The sequence below is a fragment of the Cricetulus griseus genome, chromosome 7, assembly GCF_003668045.3.
Source record: "Cricetulus griseus strain 17A/GY chromosome 7, alternate assembly CriGri-PICRH-1.0, whole genome shotgun sequence".
Taxonomy (NCBI): domain Eukaryota; kingdom Metazoa; phylum Chordata; class Mammalia; order Rodentia; family Cricetidae; genus Cricetulus; species Cricetulus griseus.
In genome coordinates, this window is record NC_048600.1 from 8,874,368 (window position 1) to 8,898,104 (window position 23,737).

Consider the following 23,737-nt stretch of genomic DNA (forward strand, 5'->3'; position numbering starts at 1 on the left):
TTCTAGCTTTTCGCCAAAATGGCGCCAACAGAGAAGAAGGAAGTCCCTGCCCTCCCATGACCAAAGCCTAAGCAAAGGCTCTGAAAGCAGAGAAGGCAGTGTTCAGAGGAGCTACAAAAAGAAGATCTGTGTATCATCCACCTCTGAAGCTCTTGAAGTAGTTCAAATGCCCTCTCAAGAGCACTTCCAGGAGAAACAAGGTTGGCCACTGTCCCGTCTCATGTTTCCCCTGTCCATGAGTCAGTCATGAAGAGACAGAAATCAAGACAATGATTCATGTGTGCTCCATGCAGATGACAAGGTCAACAGGCATCAGATCAAACAGGACATTAAGAAATTCTATGACACTGATGTTGTCAATACTCCTGATGGAGACAGGAAGGTGTGTGTTCAGCTGGCTCCTGATTCTGATCCTTTGGATGTTACCAACAAAACCAGAACCATTTCAACTGAGCCCACCTACTAAGTATAGTTCTCACCATACAAGTCTTTTCTTGGCTAAAGATTTATTACATATTTTACTCTTTTTGAATATATTATAAATGGAATTGGTTACACAATTTCTTTCTTAGATTGGTGTCTCAGTTAGGATTTCTATAGCTGTGAGAAAACACCATGACCAAAAGCAACTTGGGAAGTAGAGGGTTTATGTCAGCTCGTATGTCCGGATCAGTTCATCACAAAAAGAAGTCAGGGCAAGAACTTAAGGCAGGAACTTGGAGGAAAAACCTGAACCAGAGACAACAGGATTGATGCTTATTAGCTTGCTCAAGGACTGGTTAGCCTGTTTTCTTACTACATCCAAGACCAAGAGCCCTAACAAGCCAATCATTTGGAGGGAATTTTCTCAATTGTGTTTCCTCTCCCCAACAACTCTAGCTCCTATAAGGCTGACAAAAAACTAACCAGGACAATTAGATATTGTTAGTATCGAAGACATAACTAACTCTGTACTAGGTGGTTTTGTGTGTCAACTTGATACAAGCTAGAGTCACCAGAGGAAGGAGTGTCAGTTGAAGAAATGCCTCTAGGAGATCCATCTGTAAGGCATTTTCTCAATTAGTGATCAGTGGGTAAGGGCCCATTGCACGGTGGGTGGGGCCATCCTTTCGCTGTTGGCCCTGGGTTATATAAGAAGGTGGGCTAAGCAAGCCAGTAGGCAGCTCCCCTCCATAGCTTATACATCAGCTCCTGCTTCCAGGCTCTTGCTTTGTTTGAGTTCCTGTCCTGACTTCCTTCAGTGATGAACAGCAAGTTTTTTTTGCTCATAGTGTTTCATCATATCGATAGAACCCTGACTAAGATAGACTTTGTACTGTTACTTTGCTGAACTAAATTAGTTCTAACAGCTTTTGTGTAATTTTTATAAGATTCTGTATATAAGATCTTGTAACTGGCAAAAATATTCTTTGGCTTCTTCTATATCTATGGACTTATTTATCTGCTCTTCTTTTCTAATTACTGTGGCAACAACCCCAACTGGTGTTAAATGGTGGCAGCAGGTATCTCTGGTCTTAGGAAGAAGTCGTTCATCTCTGAGAACAATGGTCCCTATGTTTTTTTTTTCATATGCCTTTGCTAAATGATGTAGTTTCCTTCTGGTCCTGGTTTGTTGGATACTTCTATTAGGAAACAGCCTTGGATTTTATTAAAAAATCTTTTCTATAGCAATTGAGATGATTATGTACATTTTAATCCCACATCTACTTGCATGTGCTAACTAATGGTCTAATTTCAGGAATAAGTCTCACTTGGTCTGCACCCCTTACGATATGTAATCAGTTTCACAATATTTTGTTTTACATAATTGTTCAAAAGGAATTTAGGTTTCCTTAAGAGTATTTCTGGCTTTGTTATCAAGGTTACATTGGCCTTATAAAAATTCAGTGTTAGTAGCCAAAACAACTATGTACAATAAAGGAACTTCCGGAGGCATCACCATCCCTGATTTCAAGCTCTATTATAGAGCTATAGTCCTGAAAACAGCTTGGTATTGGCACAAAAATAGACAGGTAGACCAAAGGAATCAAATTGAAAACCCTGATACTAACCCACACATCTACCAACACCTGATTGACAAAGAAGCTGAAAGTATATAATGGAAAAAAGAAAGCATCTTCAACAAATGGTGCTGGTATAACTGGATGCTGGTGTGTAGAAGACTGTAGATAGATCCATATCTATCGCCAAGCACAAAACTTAAGTCCAAATGGATCAAAGACATTAGCATAAATCCAGCCATATTGAACCTCTTAGAAGAGAAGTGGGAAGTACTCTTGAATGAATTGGTACAGGAAACCGCTTCCTGAACATAACACAGACACTGAGATCGACAATTAATAAATGGGACCTCCTGAAACTGAAACTGAGAAGCTTCTGTAAGGCAAATGACAGTCAACATGACAAAACGGTAGCCCACAGAATGGGAAAAGATATTCACCAACTCCACATCTGACAGAGGCTGACTTCCAAAATACACAAAGAACTCAAGAAGTAGTCACCAAAACACCAACTAATCCAATTAAAAAGTGGGGTACAGAACTAAATAGAGAATTCTCAATAGAGGAATCAAATATGGCTGAAAGACACTTAAAGTGTTCAACATCCTTAGCCATCAGAGAAATGCAAAAACAACTCTGAGATACCATCTTTTTGTTTGTTTGTTTTTCAAGATAGGGTTTCTCTGTGGCTTTGGAGGCTGTCCTGGAACTAGCTCTTGTAGACCAGGCTGGTCTCGAACTCAGAGATCCTCTCTCTGCCTCCAGAGTGCTGGGATTAAGGCGTGGGCCACTACCATCAAGCTCTGAGATGCCATATTACTCCTGTCAGAATAGCTAAAATCAAAAACAGTTTATGCTGGAGAGGATGTGGAGAAAGGGGAACACTCCTCCACTGCAGGTGGGAGTGCAAACTTATACAGCCACTTTGGAAATCAGTCTGGCGGTTCCATAGGGAAATGGGAATCAGTCTACCACAAGATCCAGCAATTCCACTCTTTGCATATATCCAAAGGATGCACATTCATACAACAAGGACATATGTTCAACCATGTTCATAGCAGCATTGTTTGTAATAGCCAGAAACTGGAAGCAACCTAGATGCCCCTCAACTGAAGAATGGATAAAGAAAATATGGTACATTTACACAATGAAGTACTATTCAACAGAAAAAAAAAAAAAAAAACCAATAGAATCTTGAAATTCGCAGGCAAATGGATGGAACTAGAAGAAACCATCCTGAGTGAGGTAACCCAGTTACAAAAAGACAAACATGGTATGTACTCACTCATATATGGATTTAAGACATAGAGCACAGGATTACCAGCCTACAATCCACACTGCCAGAGAAGCTAGGAAACAAGGAGGACTCTGGAGAAAGGGAAAGGGACAAGAACTCCTGAGCAAATTGGGAGCATGGGGGGAGGTCCATTCATGCTGTGCAAACACCCACAGCAAAGTATTGAGCTGAACTCTGGAATCCAGTTGCAGAGAGGGAGGAGTGATGAGCAAAGGGGCCAAGACTAGGCTGGAAAAACCCACAGAAACAGCTGACCTGAACAAGGGGGAGCTCATGGACCCCAGACTGATAGCTGGGAAACCAGCATAGGACCAACCTAGACCCCCTGAACATGGGTGTCAGTTAGGAGGCTTGGGCAATCTATGGGACCTCAAGTAGTGGATCAGTACTTATCCCTAGTATACGAATGGACTTTGGGAGCCCATTCCACATAGAGGGATACTAGACCCACAGGGGAGGACCTAGGCCCTGCTCCAAATGGTATGACAAACTTTGCAGATCCCCCATGGAAGGCCTCACCCTCCCTGGGAAGCAGAAGGGATTAGGATAGGGAGTGGTGGGGGGAAGGGGAGGAGGGAAGGGAGAGGGAACTGGGATTGACATATAAAACAAGCTTGTTTCTAATTTAAAAAAAAAATCAGTGTTGGGGGAAGGTTCCTTCAGCAGTGAAGGCACTGGGTTCCAGGCTTTCCAGTGTTGACAGACATTCGATTACTGATTCCATCTCCAAGCTAGTTATAGATCTAGTCAGATTTGCTTTGTTTCTGTGAGTTAGTCTTCATAGGAACCCTTCAATCAGTCTAGGTTATCTTCCCTGTTGGCAAACAGTGGTTCACAGTACTCTCTTACAACTGTAACAATGTTCCCATTTCCCATCCTAGTTTCAATGATCTTTCTTTCTTAGTTCATCTATCTAAAGCTTTGTTAATGTTGTCATCATTAAAAAAAAAAAAAAAGGTACTGTTTCTATTCTCCATTTCACTTATCTTCTACTCTTTATTGTTTCCCTGGTTCTGCTAGCTTTGGATTTGTTCACTTGTTTTTCTTCATCTAGTAGTTTCTTAGGTCATAAAGATAGCCTGTTAAGCCCATCACTCAGGAAGCAGAAGCAGATGGATTTCTGTGAGCTCAGGGTATACTAGTCTACATAGTATGATCGAGGACAGTCATGACTACACAGAGAGATCCTGACTCCAAAAACAAAAAGATCAGCGGTTGACTTGAAATCTTTCCCATGTTTTAAAGTGAATATATATAGCTAGCCATAAATGCCCAACATACCAATACTTCTACTGTGTCTCCTAAGATCTAATGTTGTATTTTCATTTTGTCTCTAAATACTTTCTGATTTTGAAGCTACTGTCTTAGTGTTCTAATGCTGTGAAGAGACACCATGACAACAGGAACTCTTAAAAAAGAAAGCATTTAACTGGTGCTTACTTACAGCTTCAGAGGTTGAGTTCATTATCATCACGGCAGGGAACACTGTGGCAAGCAGGCAGACATGGCACTGCAGAATTAGCTGAGAGTTCTGTATCTAGATCCTCAGAGAGCAGGAAGAGAGAGAGACTGGGCCTGGCTTGGGCTTCTGAAACCTCAAAGCCTACCCCAGTGACACACTTCCCATTCCAACAAGGCCACATCTCCTAATCCTTTCAAGTAATGACATTCCTGGGTGACCAAGCATTCAAATCTATGAGTCTATTGGGGCTATTCTTATTCAAACCACCACATCTACTGATTATTTAAAAGTATATTGTTTACTTTTCACAATTCTGTAAATTTGTTGGCTTCACTATTGGTTTTTTTCAGTTCTATTACTAATTTCACCCTGTGTTGTTCACAGAAGATATTTTATAAAATATTCCTTCCAAATCTGTTGAAATTAATTTGAGAATTAACATGTGGCCTCTTCTAGGAAATGTCCATGTGCACTTCCATGAGGAAAATATGGAGGAAAATATGGAAGGCATAGTCTTAGTTTGGCAGAGTACAATGACGTGAAAACTGTGTGCCCCACATATGAACTAAAGTCTTTTTAAATGCAGTAGTTTTCAAACTATACAGAAAACAAACTGTGGGATTACAAACTAAAGTTAAAGAGTTTTTTAAAGCATATAGAAAACAAAGTAAGGTTACATACCTGATCATATCATGCTTATCCACGATGTCTAGTATGACCTGTACTTCCTCATCTGAGTTATTATCAAGTATTCTTTCATTTCATCCAAATACTCAACACTCCTGCCAAAACCTCCTAAAGGGTAGGCTTGGGGTAACAAATCCCTTGGATTTCTTAAAAATCTCTAAGAATGTCATAATTTGTCCTTCATTTCTTTGTGTACTTTTGTTTTTTGAACTAGGTCTTGTTAAGTAGCCTGGGTTGCCCTCAAACTGTGATCCTTCTGCCTCAGCCTCCTCAATACTTGGAATACAGTCACACACCACCATTCCCAACTACTCAGTTTTGCCAAATATAGGATTCCTGGTTTGGTGGGCCTTTTTGTTGTAAACTATATATTTAAAAAAAGAAAACTCTATTTCTCACCTTTATCTATCCCAGACTAAGCTTGAGGAATGCACCAAGTACAGATGATTGTGAGGGACCACACTGCTCTCCAGAGAATGGAAGGCCTCACACAATGGAGAGGAAATCCTAACACAAATGCTGGAGAATCTTGGCAAAAGAGGATGCATGTCCATCCTCTTCCTAGTACTAACCTTGAGGTCCTCAGCCAAATCTCATCACAATCTTGGCCTGCTGCAGAGTTTAGCCCTCTGAATCCTGGAGGTCTTCGTGGCAGGAAGGAATAGGACTACCTTGGGTCCTGTTACAAAAACTTCCAGGAGGGCTTCAGGCCAGAAATGAAGCAATTTCCAATCTCCCTTGTTTGGCTAACTTTGCCCTCCACTTGGAGGTCTCCAAGTAAGATGTTGTTTCCTGGACCGATAACCCTAACTCTTGGCTTTCCCAACCCCAGTTAGGAGAAGACAGCCAGTTAAGCATTTTCTGTGGTGTTCCTTCTCAATAACAACAAAAAGCAAAGCAAAGCAAAGCAAAGCAAAACAAACAAACAAAAAACCCTCTAAAGAGTTGTGGCAGTATGGTGCTAGGGAGACAGCTCAGTCAGTAAAGCTGCTTGCTGGAAAAGCATGAGGCCCTCAGTTTGAATCCTCAGCTGCAGGCCATGTACCAGGAGTGCCGGTGTGTGACCTGTAATCCTAGCACTAAAAAGGCAGAGACAGGAGGACCCCTGGGGTTTGCTGGCTACCTATTCTTGCCAAGTCACAGTTCCAGTTCAGTGAGAGACCCTGTCTTAAAAAACAAGGTGACAAGCCACTGAAGAAGACAACCAACATGGACCTCTGGCCTCTACAGGCCATATGGCATGTGTGTAGGCAATCAGGCAGGCAGGCACAGGCACAGGCACAGGAGCTCTTGCGCGCGCACACACATACACACACACACACACACACACACACACACACACACACACACACACACACACACACAAAGAGGCTCTAGGTTAAAGAGGCCATGTCTCTGGCCCTGGCTCCCTACTCTCAACTACCTGTCAGCTAGAACACATCAACTTTATTAGCTTAGCTTGTTGAGCTTAAGATTCCTTAGCAGTCCTCAGCAGTAGACTGGAGAGATAGCATCTATTTTCCAAAGCTGTAATTATACAAAGTGGATCTATTTCCTCTCTCTTTTCTCTCAGGTAATACTCAATCATCATTTATCCTAAGTCTTTAATTTGGTTGGCAACCTGCCCTGCTGTCCATCAATAGCACCTTTTCATGATTTCAGAGAAAATATCAAACAGAAATCTACAGAAAGAATATCAATATACAACTATATATGATAGTTATGTGACACTTGAGAAAAAAGCAACAGTGAACTGTGGTGACAGAAATGTGAAGGTAATTACTTAGTTGGGGTAAGAGTGATGCCTCAGCTGACTAGAAAGGAATATAGGAGGACTCTGCAGTGACAAAAATGGGAGTCATGGTTATATTAGAATATATAATAGTCAAAATGCATGAGGCCCAAAATTCTACATGTTTTATTATAAGTTACATAGTTTAAGAAAATTTTGTTAGGAAACAGTTCACATGCACATTAATCTGATGAGGAAATAGTTCACATAAATCTTCCCATCTATGTTAAGTGGAAAGACTATATTAAGCACTCAATATGTATTAATCCCTTAAACAAATTAATTTTAACATGTAAAACTGAAATGACTTTTCCAAATGATTGCCAACTACAGTGGTTTGAATGACAATAGCCCCCAATGGCTCATAGGGAGTGGCACTATTAAGAGGTGTGGCCTTGTTGGAGGAAGTGTGTCACTGGGGGTGGGCTTTGATGTTTCAGAAGCCCAAGCCAGTCCCAGTGTCTCTCCCTTCCTGTTGTCTGTGGATCTGGATGTAGAACTCTCTACCTCTCTAGCACCGTGTCTACCTGTGTGCTGTCATGCTGATAACGGACTACACCTCTGAACTGTAAACCAGTCCCAATTAATGCTTTACTTTAGCTGGGCATGGTGGCACACGCCTTTAATCCCCAGCACTCAAGAGGCAGAGGCAGAAGGATCTGTGAGTTGGAGGCCAGCCTGGTCTACAGAGAAAGTTCTAGGACGGTTATACAGAGAAAGCCTGTCTTGAACTACCCACCCCCCAAAGGTTTTCCATCATAAGAGTTGTCATGGTCATGGTGACTCTTTCCAGCAATAAAAACCCTAACTAAGACAAGTTATCAAAAATAAGTCTAAAAAAAAAGAAACCAGGAATAACAGAAGCATGCACACAAGGATTAGTGCACCCACTATTCACTAGAGTAGAAACCTGGAAACTGAACAAGGACTAATTACAAAAACAAAGAGCAGGTTTAATGACCAGTAAGTGAGAGAATGTATGTAAGCACAGATGCTCTAAAGTACAGATGTTAGAATCAAGGTGTTAGGTAGTGTCTTACAGAATGCTCTTCCCAAGTTTCACTCAAAATTAAGGCTGAAGAAAACAAAACAAATTTATACAGGTAATAGACCCACACATTTATACCCTTTACAAATACTAGAAGAAGAAAAAAGTAACAGTTTACACCATTGTCTGTATTATGGTAAATACAAATTTATAAGTTTTATATATCCATTAATGGGAAAAATTAAATCACTATAATCCATGTCTATAAAAAGTATAAGGGTTAGAACCATCAAAAGTACACAGGAAGGAATAGATAAAAAGAATTTCAAAATAGAATGGGGCCAATAGTGTCAAACAAAAGAATATCAGAGATTTTTCTGAAAGACAACTGCTACCAAATATACCGAGTCAAATTAAGTTTTACCCAAGATAAAAACATTCCAGACCATCTACCAATTGCTGTGGTGCACACTGACTGCTGTAATGCCTGTTGACAGACAATACACTACAAAGCTGGATATGCCAGAGCCTATTGCAAGTAACCAGGACTCTATGCCAAAGACAACTTAGCTACTAAAAAGCGATCCTGCCCGTGGCTGCAGAAGCTAACCAGTGCCATCAGAATTCTATATTTCTATAGAGGGCCACTTACAAGGTTTTCCTAAGAAACAAAGAGATACATGATCTGCCCACGTTATTTCTACACCTCAATGTCTGAGGGTTCTCTACAGTGTTAATGAGGGTCATCTGACCCAGGTCAGGCAAGTCACTCACTGGTTACCTAGAAAAAGCATTCAGTAGTATCTCCCCAGCAAGTCCAAGTGTGTATATGGTTAATGTATCGTTCTCACGTCTCATCTTGCACCTTTTTTATATTTTTAAACTTAGACAAAATTACAAAATTGAGGCAACTGACAGCAGAAAAAATGGTATCAGGCTGCCTGATATGCACTGGGAAAGTTATATTTAAGATTTTTTTCTTTTTCTGAAAAACATTTAAATATATCCCTGAAATGTGTATCTCAAGTCCTTTTACTGTTACTTTTATTTGTTACCATCCTTTTATTTGTCATCCAAATAAACAACTCAAGAGTTTTAGCTTTAGAAACAAGTAATTAGTCTCAGAGTAATTATGTTGGAACCTAGCACCGTGACTCCCTTTCCTCTCGCACATACACTCACAGACAAACATGGCAGTATCAGCTACACACAGTAACAAATTGCTTCATCCTGAGGGAGAGGGAGGCTCCAGAGCTGGTGATCGTTAGGAGAAGGAAATTCAAACAAATTCACCAATCCCATTTAGCTGCTACATTTCCAAAAGACAGAAATCATCCAAACAGAACAATTGTTGCACATCTTCTTGCCTTTTTCTGAAACTCTTTGTCTCTTACATTTAGCATAATTGATATACCTAAGTCAATGAAAACCAGCATTACCTTGATGACATCATAACTCTTTATAATATAAAAGAAATGCCTTTTCAAAGTAATATTTAGATGGCTATTTTATTTGAACCATCAGTTCCTTTAAGATAAGGAAAAGGACAGGGAGTGAAGACATACATACATACATTCCAGAGTCAGATATAGCGTATAATAACACAAACCTATCCCACACAGCTGTGTTGAGAATTAGATGAGCTAATGCATGCAAAGTATCAGAATAGGATCCAATACACAGAGAGCTATCGATAAATGTGAGTTTTCATTTTACCATGTCCCATCTGACTTGTCCCTATGCTCCCAGAATAGTATCCAACACACAGCAAGCTCTCGGTAAATGTAGTCATCACTTTACCATGTCCCATCTGACTTGTCCTCTGTGTTCCTTAGAAAGCAGGGAAGAATGGCAGAGAAAACAGACAACCCCCGCTCCCCCACACACAGACACATGAACTTGTGCTTACATACCACAGACTACACAAACCCAGCTCCTACTCTCTGCCAGGAGAAGGTTCTAGATGGGCCGCTTAGATTCTCGTTATAGAACTAGCCCCTTGGTGTCAAGCATGAAAGGATGATCAGGACTTTTCTGAATCCTCAGAGCCAGTGAGCAATGGTACTAGTCCTTGGTGGATTTGTGGATTACTGAGGGTTAAGGGACTGACTTGGAAGGGCAATCCCATTCACACCAGAAAGTGGATGAGACACTAAAAATTAGAGGCAAGTGACAGCAGAGAAATGGTATCAGGATGCCTTAACATAGCCACTTAGGGGCATTAAAGAGGAGATGGCTTGGCCAAGCAGCCAGTGTGACTGACCAGCAGAATGCCACTAGACACTGTCCGTGTACGTCTTAACAGGAAGTAGGGGAGAGTCTCACTTCCTTAGGCACTGGCACATAATTCTATCCAGGTGAGCCCCAGAGGACTCCACAACAAGATCCTCTACTGTGTCCTCTCTCCACCCCTCACCCCTGCCGCCACTTAGTACCCTGTCAATTTCATCTCACTTCTTTGAGGGGCTGAGGAGATAGCTCATCAGTGAGGACATGAGTTCAATCTCCAGACACAACAGAACACACCTGCAAATCCAATGCTCCATAGGCAGAGACAGACGGATTCCAAGAGCTTGTTAGCCGGTCAGTCTAGCCAAATCAGTAAGCTCCAGGTTCAGGGAAAGACCTGGCCTCAAGAAATAAACTTTCTTCACAGATACACAAACCCAAGAAGGTCCTTTTGTGCCCTGATTGTATTAACTACTTTTGTGGTCACCATGACCAACTGCTAGACAGAAACAACTTAAGGAAATAAGATCTATGTTGATTCACATTTCAAAGGACTGCAGCTCATCAAAGGACAATGGGAGGCATGGCATTCATGGAGGAAAGAATGTATGGCAGACACCTCACATGGCACACTGACCAGGAGGTAGAGGGAGCAGACTAGAATCAGGGGCTGGTGTAACCTTTTAAGACCCACCCTTCATGGCCCATTCCCAACAGCCTGTCCCCACCTTCTTCAAAAGTGTTGCAAGCTGCAGTAAAGAGTTCAAAACATAAGGCCATGGGAAACATTCCCTACTCAAACTGTAGCAGTGTCAGTGAAGCACAGAAGAACTCAGCAAGCAGTGATATGTAAATGAGCAGTGCTGTGGCTCATAAAATTAATCTCAAGTGAAAAATGGAAAATAAAGTCAATTCAAATGATTTACACTTTCCCTGAGACTTTAAAAACAAGTTTCTAAAAATCTTTCTTAGTCAAGAAAGACCTTAAAACCATAGATGAAATATGCAAATGTTAAGTACAGAAAAGGAGCAGACGGTAATACATTGAGATCTGTCCCGAGCACCATCTGTGCCCTGTACCAAAGGACAAAGTGTGCAGGAGAAAGAAGCAGGCTCTATCACTGAGCCACACTCTCAGTCTAGCTTGCATTTAACATAATCTCTATAAGCTAAAGTACAATCCCTTCTTTCTACAGTGGACAATATTTACAACGCAAAGATGGTGGCGGAAGGAGGAGGAGGAGGAAGACCGACTGAAAGTCGGTCTCTCCTCTGTGTGGGTAATTCTACTTGAAGTTATACTTTCCCAGTGAATTACATGGAACAAAGTTAACTTGACCAACTACACAGTTGTGGTTTTAAAACATGTACAGGAGCCAAACACAGGGGAGTTAAGGACAGGGCTGGGATAAGTTGTGTTTAGAACTGGGGTATTTATACTATGAGATCTGCAAGGTATTAGCATATATTAGATGTTACTTCTGTGTTTTGTATTGTTTTTATAAATTCAACCCCATCATTTTAAATAGCATATGCTGACTGTTATAAGAGCTAACGAATAAAGTGCTGTTTTGTAGCCCTGTGACTCTATAACCCATAAATTCCTGAGTATTTTCTCTTTGTACACTGCCGTCTATTATAATTCAACCCAAAAGGTCTTGTCTATTTCATGTTACTAGATAACAAACACAGTGGCTGCAAATCTCCATAACTTTCTTCCAGAATAACTTCATCTAACCAAAATGACTGTCACTTCAGTGTCATATACAAAATACTACCCATTATCTCTGTATTGTTCAAACCTCGCAAAGCATGTCGCAAGTGCTGCATGACTACATAGAGAATTTACTCCTGCTATTACAGACTACAGAAAAGTATGGAGTTACCCAAATAAGTAATGCAAAGAGCTTCTATTTCGTCTCTGCACTGACAGTATGTATGTATGTAAACTGTAAGTCAGATTTGCATAACTGAGCTGCAGCAATGCTGTGGGTGACTGCAGCAATACATGTAACATCAAAATGCCAGGATCTGTAAGTAACTGGAAATGGCTAACTAAAGACAGAAATGCAGTTTACATATATTACATGTGTTTAACATTAAAGAAAACAACTTATATCACAAAATAGAAAAAACTCAGCATAAAACACAAACTGAAAATAACAATATATGAATCTCCTACCTGAGTATCTTTGTATTTGTCTCGAAGGTCCAGGAGCCGGTGGTAAGCTTTAATGGCTTCTGAAAACTCCCCAACATCAGTGCTGGTGAGAATATAGTTTTCCCAGATTTGCCAGTGTTCGTAGTTGCATTTCAGAGCTTCTTGTAAAGTTCTAAAAGCTTTGACTCTGCAGGAGGCCAGATTTTAAAGAAAGGAACAATGAATCCTTTCCAATTAGGAAAATCACAACAAAGTGCATATAAATGAAATGTGAATGGCTGCCCTTCAATAGCTTGATAACATTATCGAACTATACAGGGGACCTTGGTGATTTTGTGGTATTTGAGCGATGTCATTCCCAAGCCATGTATTGATACAAACTATGGAAATATGTCTTCCCTACAGTTGAGTAGTCTATCAAAAATAGGAGACCATAGGACAGGAACAAGGAGTGTTAGAAAAGCGGAGGTGGGGGTGTGTGCAAAAGGACACGTGACATAAAAACATAAAGGAGGGTACTTGGCCAGACAGAGGGGGGAGGGGCAGAGGGAGAAACAGCAAAAACAAATTTTGTTTGAAAAGTTGCATAATGAAACCTTATTCTTTGTATGATAAAACATATTTTAAAAAAGAAGTAATCTGAGAAGGCTTTGAACATATTTGTTTCAAAAAAATGACAGACAAGGCACTAAAAAAGAGCAGGAGACAGTAAAACAGAACTAGGTAGACCAAAACAAAACAAGACCAAAAAAATGTGAACAAAAAACAACTAGCAATTTCAGAGCTGAAAGAAACATTAAAATAAACAAAATTTAATATATGTCTAAAAGCAGATTGCATGTAATCTCAGAGAAAATTGGTGAACTGGAAAAAAATAGTGAGGAGTTTGCCAAAATTCAGATTAAAACATAAATGAAGAGTGAGGAAACAAGAAAGAATGATAAGACTTAGATTAGATCTAAGTCTGGTAAGAATTCCAGAGTAAAGGAATGCAAGCAGATGGCAGGATGCTATTGATCAGAGACAGTGGCTGAACACTGTTCAGAACCAAGCACAGATCCAAAAACTTTGATCAAAAAAGCATATTGCATATTCTAAGCAACATGAAGATATCCTAATATTTGCAAATGAATAGCAATTGGAAAACAGTGGGTATTTCATCAGCAACAAGATGACAGAAAACAATAAAATATGTAATACTTTTAACATGCTGAGTGAAACTAACAGCTAACCTAAAGTTTTATAACCAATTAAACTTACTACCCAAAAGGAAATACAAAATCAAACATATTTAAATACACAAAGACCAAGGTACTACTGATTGATTCTAATTTAAAGAAAGACTAAAGAATCCTTTCTTACAAAAATAAAAGGGATTTCAAAGAGGAAAACAAACAAAAAAAAAAGAAATAGCAAATCGTTTCTATGGCCTCTTTCTGCCCCTTTTCTTTATTCTACCCCTAACCACTATCTCCCATGTGATGTCAACTATTTCCAACAACTATTGGGTTAAGACTCCTCAGTTCTCCTACAACAAAGAGGTGGGCATTGAATCATCTTCCTGGGAGCAACTCAACAGGCACAATCAATGCCACAGGGGTATCTGTATGCCCCAATCAAGTCTCCTGGGCCCAGACTTTAAATAAGGGGTGGGAGTGGGGAGCTGGCTTTGTCTATATAGAACGCATCTTGCAAGCACAAGAATCTGAGTTTGATCCCCAAAACCCACATAAAAACAACAGGTGTGGAGATTTCCATTTGTAATCTCAGCTGGGGTGGTGGGGTACAGAGGGTCCCTGGAACTCACTGGTCAGCCAATTTAGCTTATTTTCTGAGCTCTGGGCCAATAAGGGGCTCTGTTTCAAAAGAAGCAGATGGCTGTTTCTGAAGATAACACCCAAGTTGTCATCCATCCTCTATACGCATACAACACACACACATAAAACACAGAAATAAACTGTTTGGGTCTCTTTCTTGGCAAGTATAGCTTTTTTATAAGAAGCTTCATCTTGGGAGTCACTTATCCAGCACACTGGTAGAGATGCTGAACTATTAAGTTATACATAAAATGGGAAATGTTCCCAAAGCTCCTGGGGAATCAGATGGAAAAAAAGTGAAAAGGGCAATGTAGTGACCAGAACAGAATACATGAGGTCATTTTAGAGCATAAATATTGTTTTGAGGGGAACATTAATTATTCACCTCTGAAATAATTTCATGAATCAAATATTAATGTCAAGAGCAGAGGTTCTCAACCTGTGGGTCACCACCCCTTTGGGGGTCAAATGACCCTTTGAGAGGAGTCGCCTAAGACCATCAGAAAACACAGATGTTTACATTACAATTCATAATGGTAGCAAAAATTACAGTTGTGAAGTAGCAATGAAAATAATGTTATGGTTTGGGGGTCACCACAACTGTATTACATAAGGAACTGTATTAAAGGCTCGAAGCATTGGGAACACTGAGAACCACTGCTCTAGAGGAACATCAAAGAAATGAAAAAGGATAATTCAGGCGAGAATAAGGGGGTGATGAGCGTTGGGTCTTGCACCCCTACTTTTACACAAAATCTTTTCACAGGACAGTAGAACAATAAAAAGTACTAAGAAGTAAAACAGTATTTGAGAACTGAGTAAATATTTGAGAACTGTCTACAAAGAATGATGAAAGACATGGTGGAGTATGAAGAGCCCAGTATGGGCTGGAAAGATGAAGAGGACCTGGTTTCTCTTCCCAGCATTCTCATGGCAGCTCACAACCATGTATAACTCCAGTTCCAGGGGTTCCAGTGCCCTCTTCTGGCCTTTGTGGACAGCAGGCATGTAGTACACATATTTACATGCATGCAAGCAAAGACTCATACACACAGAGTAAAAATAATCTTTAAAAAAAAAAGCCTTACTACATAGAAGATTATCCAGGAAAAACTAACAAGATTCCACACTACAACCAAGACACCCATTGTCCCAGAGCAACAGGTATCCAGTAAGCATTAGCACAGCCCATTTAATCAAGAACATAGTTTTATTTTTAAGAGACTGGTAGGACAAGCTGAACTCTATTTGTGTAGACTGTTAGCCAAGAGCACAGGAAGCGTTTCATGATCTCAATGTAAAATGGTCTTGACATCTTCAGAAATAGCTTGTGGCTGCACAACAGACACCAAGCCTGAAAATAAGACTAAGTAAAAATGGAAACAACCCCTTTCATAGCTGCATTAAAGGTCTAGCAGTAACAACTCTTGTGTCTTCGATTTCCTTCACTTTTCATAGTCAGTCAACAGTCATCGGGCTGTTGTGTTTGGCATCTGCCTTTTCCTTTTCCACTCCAATTATCTCAGGTCTCCCAGCTTCCAGTTCCCTCTCTACTCTGCCTCATACATGGCCTCCAGATACAGATATCCCAAAGTTTCTCTCTTTGTTGGTTTCCCATTGAAATCTCAGGCTATTCCCAGCAGGATGGTGTCAACATGTTGGTCAGAGTTAGGAGGCGCAGTGAGGTGAGTGTGGCCTGCTTTTCCGTCCTTCTCTTTCACTAGAGATCTCACATCACTCCTTTACTTTACTTCCAGCTCCTAAATCATTCACTCAATTATGTCACTCTGCATTTGGCCACATCACTTCCTTTGCCTAAAAGGTATCCTCTATTCTTTCCACATAGTCTTCAAAACTAGCGTCAGTACAACACACGCGCCTCTAAATCAGTCAGGCTCCCAGGCCTTCTCTTCGGAGATCTCCACAGAACTGCATGAGTTCCTGATGAGCAACAGGCAAGCAGGCACCACCTCCTTTATCACAGCTGCCTGTGCATTCTTGTTTCATGCTCACCACATACGGCTCACGTTGCTAATCAGCTTTTAAAGTAATGCTGCAGATGGATTTATTTCTTAAATCTACATCTCCACAAGAATTAAGTTGTGTGCGTGCGTGCGTGCGTGCGTGCGTGCGTGCGTGTGTGTGTGTGTGTGTGTGTGTGTGTGTGTTGAGACAGGGTTTCCCTGTGGCTTTTGAGGCTGTCCTGGAACTAGCTCTTATAGACCATGCTGGTCTCGAACTCACAGAGATCCCCCCTGCCTCTGCCTCCTGAGTGCTGGGATTAAAGGTGTGCGCCACCACCACTACCCAGGCCATGTTTATATTTTATAAAAATGTCTAAGACAGCAATTAATAAGAAAACTACAAGTTGAGTTGACCAACCTAAGATCTGTTTGTTTTTATCATGTAATGAAATTTAGGGTGAAAAACTCTGATGGCAAATAACAATTTTAAGAGGTATTTCTTTATTATTCATAATATATGTCATTATACGGTAAATGTTTTCAAGAAATAACTATGCAATTATAATTCAAAGGTTCACTAAGTTATTCTAACTTATATATACAAGGGTAGGAAAAAAGAGAAACAGAGAGCTAGACACAGATTTTAAATATTCAGCTGGGAAAATCTTACAAATTTTAGGGGGAAACCAAGTTCTTCATATTGAACTCATATACTTACTTTTGTTTTAATCGAATATAAGAAGTGGACAAATTGTTCCAAGCCTCAGCATTCTGAAATAACGGATAACTGTTAGAGATTGTTCTTAGGTAAGACCAAAATACAATCCATTTTCCTAGTCTGATATGTACTCTTAAAAAAAAAAAAATCACAATTTTCAATACTGTATTTGAAAAAAAAAATGGCATAAAGTTAAATTAAACTTCATTTTTATGGCTTATAAAAGAAATAAAAAAGTAATCAACCAATAACATAGGTATCACAGCACTGATTCAGTTCAGTTAAATTTTTATTTTCAAATTTTGACATATGAAATAGTTGGAAAATTTACAATATAATTTAACTAATATGTCTATATTTATTATTATTCAAGTAAAATTGGGGCTTATATAAATATTGATTCTAATAAGAATGTTATTAATTTTACTTTGTTCTTTTTTTAATAAAATATAGCTCTTAACTTCCACACATAGGATTTTGAAGTTAAATGGTACTGACTGCCCTTTCCACATGTAGCAAAACTAGTACCTGGCTAGCCTTCTCACCATAAAATCTCCAGTGTAGCCAAAATAAGCACTGTGGGGAGGAGGATAAAGCAGCACGGGAGCGACCCTGTAGAGAGGGGAGAGCACTACGGGGTCTTGGCAGGCAGTCTAGCCACTGTCTCAGGGCTCCCACACAGACAGGCGGGCATCTGTCTGTCCACTGAGATGAAGGAAGGAGACCAGACCATAGGGCTGAGAAGGCAAAGGGAATCTATAGCAAAACACCATGGAAGACAGGTAAAAGAACAAGTTCTAGAAAGTTCAGTAAGTATACCTGAGACTTAGGCTAGGCACTAAGCTTTACTACACTGCTAGACTTAAGGCCTGAAAACAAATCAACCAACTGCCAAAGTGCCTCGTGTTGAATGAAGATTTTAGAGGTCACACACAGCCAGGAGTTTCAAGTTCTGACCAAGCAGGAGTAGAGTTCTTGCTGTCTAACCATGACATTCAACTCAGTTCAATTAAGCTTACCTCTTAACAGGACTATTATATTTTTGGTTATGAGCCTAGCCTTTAATGGCTGAGCCATCTCTCCAGCCCCTAACAGGACTATAATAACCTAGAAAATTACAGCCTCAAGTCTATTCTAACAAAACTTAATTCAAAATAATCCACAAGTAAATTAACTGAATGCCAAAATAAAACTCAGTCATCCAGAGGGAAAATGCAGAAACATAACAACCACACACAGTGTGTAGGGCACAACAAAGGGGTGAGAGCCAGGCATGGGGGCAAATCTCAGCACTCAAGAGGTAGAGGCTGCAGGGCAGTAAGCTTGAGGTCAGCCTGGACTAAACCACTGAGTTCAAGGCCAGCATGAACTAGGTAGTAAGATACTGTCTCAAACAAAAGAGAGAAATAAAGATGATATCCAGAAGGGAGGGAGGGAGGGAGGGAGGAGCAAATAGGTCAGTAAAGATGCAAAGAGGTGGGGAAATTTCACCTATAACTAAAGACTGATAAAAGTGAAAATAGAACAAAATATGCAAGTGCTGCTGGCATAAGCATAAAAGGACATGATAATGGCCAATAAAGACTCAAAGACACAGAAAACATGAACACAATGAGAGAACAGTGGGGACTGAGCACATGACAACTGATGAAAGGATCAAAGGAAAATGTTTAATTGCACTATCTTCCATCCAATTAGTACAAGGGATGCTCTGCACGGCCTGCTGGGAATCACCCACCCAAGGCAGAGCAGTGGAAAGCATGAAGGGGGAACCGTGCCCCACACCATAAGCATATAACATACTTACAATTAGAGTGCCAGAAAGAAGAAAAGAGAGGCAGGGGCAACTCAGTCAGAGCATGTGCAGCATGCAGCCCCAAATTCCATGCTCGTCACCACAAAGCCAAAAGTATAAACAGTACAAGAAACAATAGCTAAAGATCCCCAAATCTGATGAAGCTACTTAAGTCCATAACCCCCCAAAATGTTAAAGTCCCCAAGAAAAACAATCATATCAATACTGCTTTGTAAAAAAAAGTCAAGACAAGTGGTGGCAGCACATTCAGGAGGCAGAGGCAGGCGGATCTCTGTGAGTTCAAGGCCAGCCTGGTCTACAGAGGGAGTTCCAGAACAGCAAAGGCTACACAGAAAAACCCTGTCTCAAACACACACACACACACACACACACACACACACACACACACACACACACACAAGGGGGGTGTCAAAAGAGCAATCATAGAGGCAGATAAATAAAGAGACATCATACATAAGAGGGGATATGTGTCCAAAAGATAAAAAATTTTAATATAAAAACAATTATTTCTCTATGTTCTGCTAATATACTACAAAATAAAATTTAAACACAGCAGTATTTGTAACAGGATCAAGCAATCTCAATTCAGGCTTGCATCTTAAAGAAATTACAAACTATGTCCACACAAAGGTCTGTACAAATGTTCATAGCAGGGTTATTCACTGTACTGCAGTAAAAATGACACAAAGATCCTTCAACAGGATGAGACATGCACACACCATAAATGCTACAAAGCATTATGCAGTTACAACTAACAGCACACAAAATCTGAACTATAGCCCGAGTGAAGGAAATCTGAACAAATGAATTCCTAATGTGCAAGTTAACAAGTTAACTAATCTGCAAGTATGGAATAACATGCAGAGAAAACCTTCAGCACGGCTACTAAGGGAGTTCATGGTAACAGGAGAGAAGACATGAGGGAGGTTATGGAGCAATGGGGTTTTTGACATCTTATTTTTCAAACCTTTCCAAATTGTTCATTTGAGACTTTCGTGCAGTCTCTAAGTCATATTGCACTTAAAGGGCAAAAAAGAAAATGATGGTAGGTGATAATTGGTTACTATTTGAAATATACAATTTGCTACATATTTGAGATGAAAGATGGACTCTGAAAATCAGGAGTCCATTAAACAAATGCCTATTATCAATATGATCTTCCCTGTTTTCATTAGATCCAAGTTACTTTAGCAATTCAGACATTTATAAAGTGCTCATTGCACATGCAAGAGGACCTGAGTTCAGAAGCTTGTGAAAAGCCTAGTATGGTGATTTGTGTCTGTAACTCTGCACTTGGAGACAGAAATAAGGGTTCTCTAGAACTGGTGGCCAGCTAGCCTAGTCAGTCAGCTAGCTCCAGGCTCAATGAGAGACCCTGCCTCAAAAAAAGTAAGCGGAAAAACGTGTATTGATCCCCAACACACACACACACACACACACACACACACACACAGAGGGAGATCAAGCCAACTACAGTAGGTTTTATGCACACACACAGGGGGAGAGAGAGAGAAAGGGAGATCAAGCTAACTACAGTAGGATTATGCACACTGAAGACTCAATGGTCTAGAAAGCTGTAGAGCAGAGTCCATTGTGGACAGTATCAAACAGCTGAAGTGTGATCTAACATCATAATCTTTAATTCTGTTCACAATTTCCATAGAAGTTTTTTTGTGGAACATTGACAGGAATATTCTAAAAAATGAAGTTTGATTCCCAATGCAAAAAGACTGTGGCAAATACATACTTATGTCACAGAGTATTTGCATCACGTGTTTGAGGGATGGGAGAAGGGAAAGACGGTAGAAAAGAGAAAGAAGAGGAAGCAGGGGGCTAGCAAGATGCTTCAGCAGATCCAGGAGCTCAACTCCAGGCCTAACAACTTGAGTTTGATCACTGGGACCCAAAAAGTAAAAGAAGAAAATCAACTCCACAGGTTGTCCTCTGGCCTCCACATGCATCCCATGTAATGCACAGGCTCCCCAAATACACAAATAAGAAGGGAGGGAGGGAGATGTTGGTTGGCAGTCAGTCTTAGAAAGATGAGGAAAGAAAGCAGGTTTTAAGTTTTCCACACTGAGGTGCAGATCAAATGAAACCCAGATACCCTTCCTTCCTTCCTTCCTTCCTTCCTTCCTTCCTTCCTTCCTTCCTTCCTTCCTTCCTTTTTGTGTCTGCATAAGTTGATGTTAAAATTTGATGAGAGAAATGAAGGAAACCTGAATAGCCAAAACAATCATGAAAAAGAACCAAGTGTGAGTGCTCACCATGCAGCCTCTGGGAGTGGTGCTATCACGTAGAGACAGTAGCTGATGAAATCTAACTGCAGTCTATAATTGAACTCACATTTATGTTCAACTGATTTTTGGCCAGAATGGCAAGACTATCCCATGGCAGGGAAACAGTCTTTTAAATAAGAGACTCTGGTACTACTGGACATCCACATGTAACAGAATGAAACCTGGAACCCTTCCTTACACCATACACAAAACCTCTTAAGATAGAGATGAAACTACACAAACTCTTAGAAGAAAAGACAGGAATAATGCTAGGAATATAATCCAGTGGTAGAGCACATGCCTAGCATGCACAAATTCAATCTCTAATAATGAAAGAAAAAAAAGGGGGGGTGAGGGGTTTTGTTGATCAGGGCCTTGCTCTGGCAATGAATTAGAAACAAAGAAAAAAGAATAGATGAGTTAGATGTCATCACTGGGCACGGCAGGAGCCTGAGTTCAAAGCCATCCAGCTTGAGCTGCATAGTGAGAACCAGGTCAGCACAGACCACAACAACTGGTCTCCAAAACTCCAAACCAAATAAATACAAAAATCCTTAAACTTCTGAGCCAACAAGATGGCTCAGTGGGTAAAGGTGCTTGCTTTTCTGAACTGGATCCCCAGAACTCATGGGAAAGAGAAAAGCAACTCCAGAGAGCTATCCTCTGGTCATCACACATGCCACACATGCATCACACACACACACACACACACAAATAATAAACAGCAATAGAAATAAAGACCAGAGAGATGTCTCAGCAGGTAAAGACATTTGACGCCATGCCTGACAACCTCAGTTCAATCCCTGGATCCACATGGTGAAAGCAGAGAACTGCCTTCAACAAGCTGTCATCTGACCTCCATACACTAAATTAATCTTAAAAGTAAAATAACAGAGGGGCTGGAGAGATGGTGTAGCAGTTAAGAGCACTTGTTTCTGCAGAGGACCCAGGTTCAATCTCTGGCACCCACATGGCGGCTCACTGCTGTCTATAATGCCAGTTCCAGGGGATCTGATGCCCTCTCCTGGCCACCATGAGCACTAGGCACGCATGGGATGCCCAGATACATGTGCAGGCAAAACACCCAGACACATAAAATAAAATCGAAATTTTTAAATAAATTTATAATTTTGTGCTTTAAAAAGGGCACTATTAAGACAGTGAAAGGACTGGAAGGACAGCTCTACAGCTAAGAGCACTCACTGCTCTACCTACACGGTGGCTCACAACTGCAGGCCAGCGGATCTGATCTGATGCCCTCTTCTCATCTCTTCTGCAGCAAGCACCAAGTATACACACGGAACACTCACACGCATGCAAGCAAAGCGCTTGTATACCTAGAATAAATACATCTTCTTAAGGTAAAAACACAAAGAATAGGAGGGTGTTATCTACAATTCGTAAGGGCCTTATAGTTAGAATACATAAAGAATCCTTACAACTCAACAATCAAAAACTAATTTTTAAAAGGGTAAAGGATGTGAATAAACATTTCCCCACAGAAGATATTCAATCAGCCCATAAGCAAATGTAAGGATATTTAACATAATTAGCCAGCCATCAAAGAAACACAAATTGAAGCCATGAGATGCCAACCACTAGGACAGCTACAACAAAAAGAGAAAGTGGCAAGTGTTGGCAAGGATGTCGAGAAACTGGGACCCTTACACATTGCTGCTAAGAATATAAAAAGGCCCTCTGGAAAGTCTGTCAGCTTCCCTAAAGTCTGACCATTTGATCCAGCCATTCTACCACAGTACATACTCAAGACAACTGGTAAACAAATGTTAACAATGGGAATATTCCACCAGAAACTGGTAAACAAACGGTTAAGAGCAGAAGTATTCACAAGTGCATCGAAGCTGAAAAGATCCGCGTGCCATCAACTGAGAGTGAGTGCATACACGTGATCTGCCCAAACAATGCACACTGCCTGTCGATAAAAAGTTAGTGGAGCACCGATCAGAACATAGCATGGATGGCTGTAACGCACTATTACAAGTACAAGAAGCCAGCCACTAGGTCTACTTCTCTGAAATGCGGGGACCTGAGAACCTATACACAGTGACTGTCTAGTGCTGGGGAAGGGGAGAACGTGAGGAAGTAAGGAGGGGGAATGGGGAATGACTGCTGGTGGCAGCCAGGCTTCTTTTTAGGGTGAAAAAAGATCCTCCAAAAATATACTAACTTTGTAACTCTAAATATACTGAAAAGGTTTAAATACTCAATTATTACTTTAAATATCATTTCCACAAAGCTGTTCCACAGAAAGGGACAGACACCACAACAAAACAATTACCTTCTAGTGATGTTAATTAACATAAGCAGCATGTTAATGAATGATAAAAGACACAGGACACTGCTGTATTAGTCAGTCATATCTAATTTTAACTATTATGTGATTTTTCCCCCAAAAGTATTTTGGCCAGCAGCCATTCACCTTGAGTGTGACCTTCCACCATATATGCACTTCTAACCCAAACGCAAACCTATTCCAAGCTCTACAACACATTCAGATAACTGAGAA

The 23,737-nt window shown here is 40.5% G+C and overlaps 1 protein-coding gene across 1 annotated transcript in view; it reads right to left on the reverse strand.

The window, feature by feature from the left end:
• The window catches only part of Ttc27 (tetratricopeptide repeat domain 27), a 125,108-nt gene that overhangs the window by 11,919 nt on the left and 89,452 nt on the right, over nt 1-23,737 (reverse strand). The window contains exons 15-16 of the mRNA XM_027426079.2: nt 17,116-17,168; nt 12,638-12,803 (exon numbers count right to left, since the gene is read on the reverse strand). Coding sequence (XP_027281880.1) covers nt 12,638-12,803; nt 17,116-17,168 — 219 coding nt within the window. The remainder of the gene's footprint in view (nt 1-12,637; nt 12,804-17,115; nt 17,169-23,737) is intronic.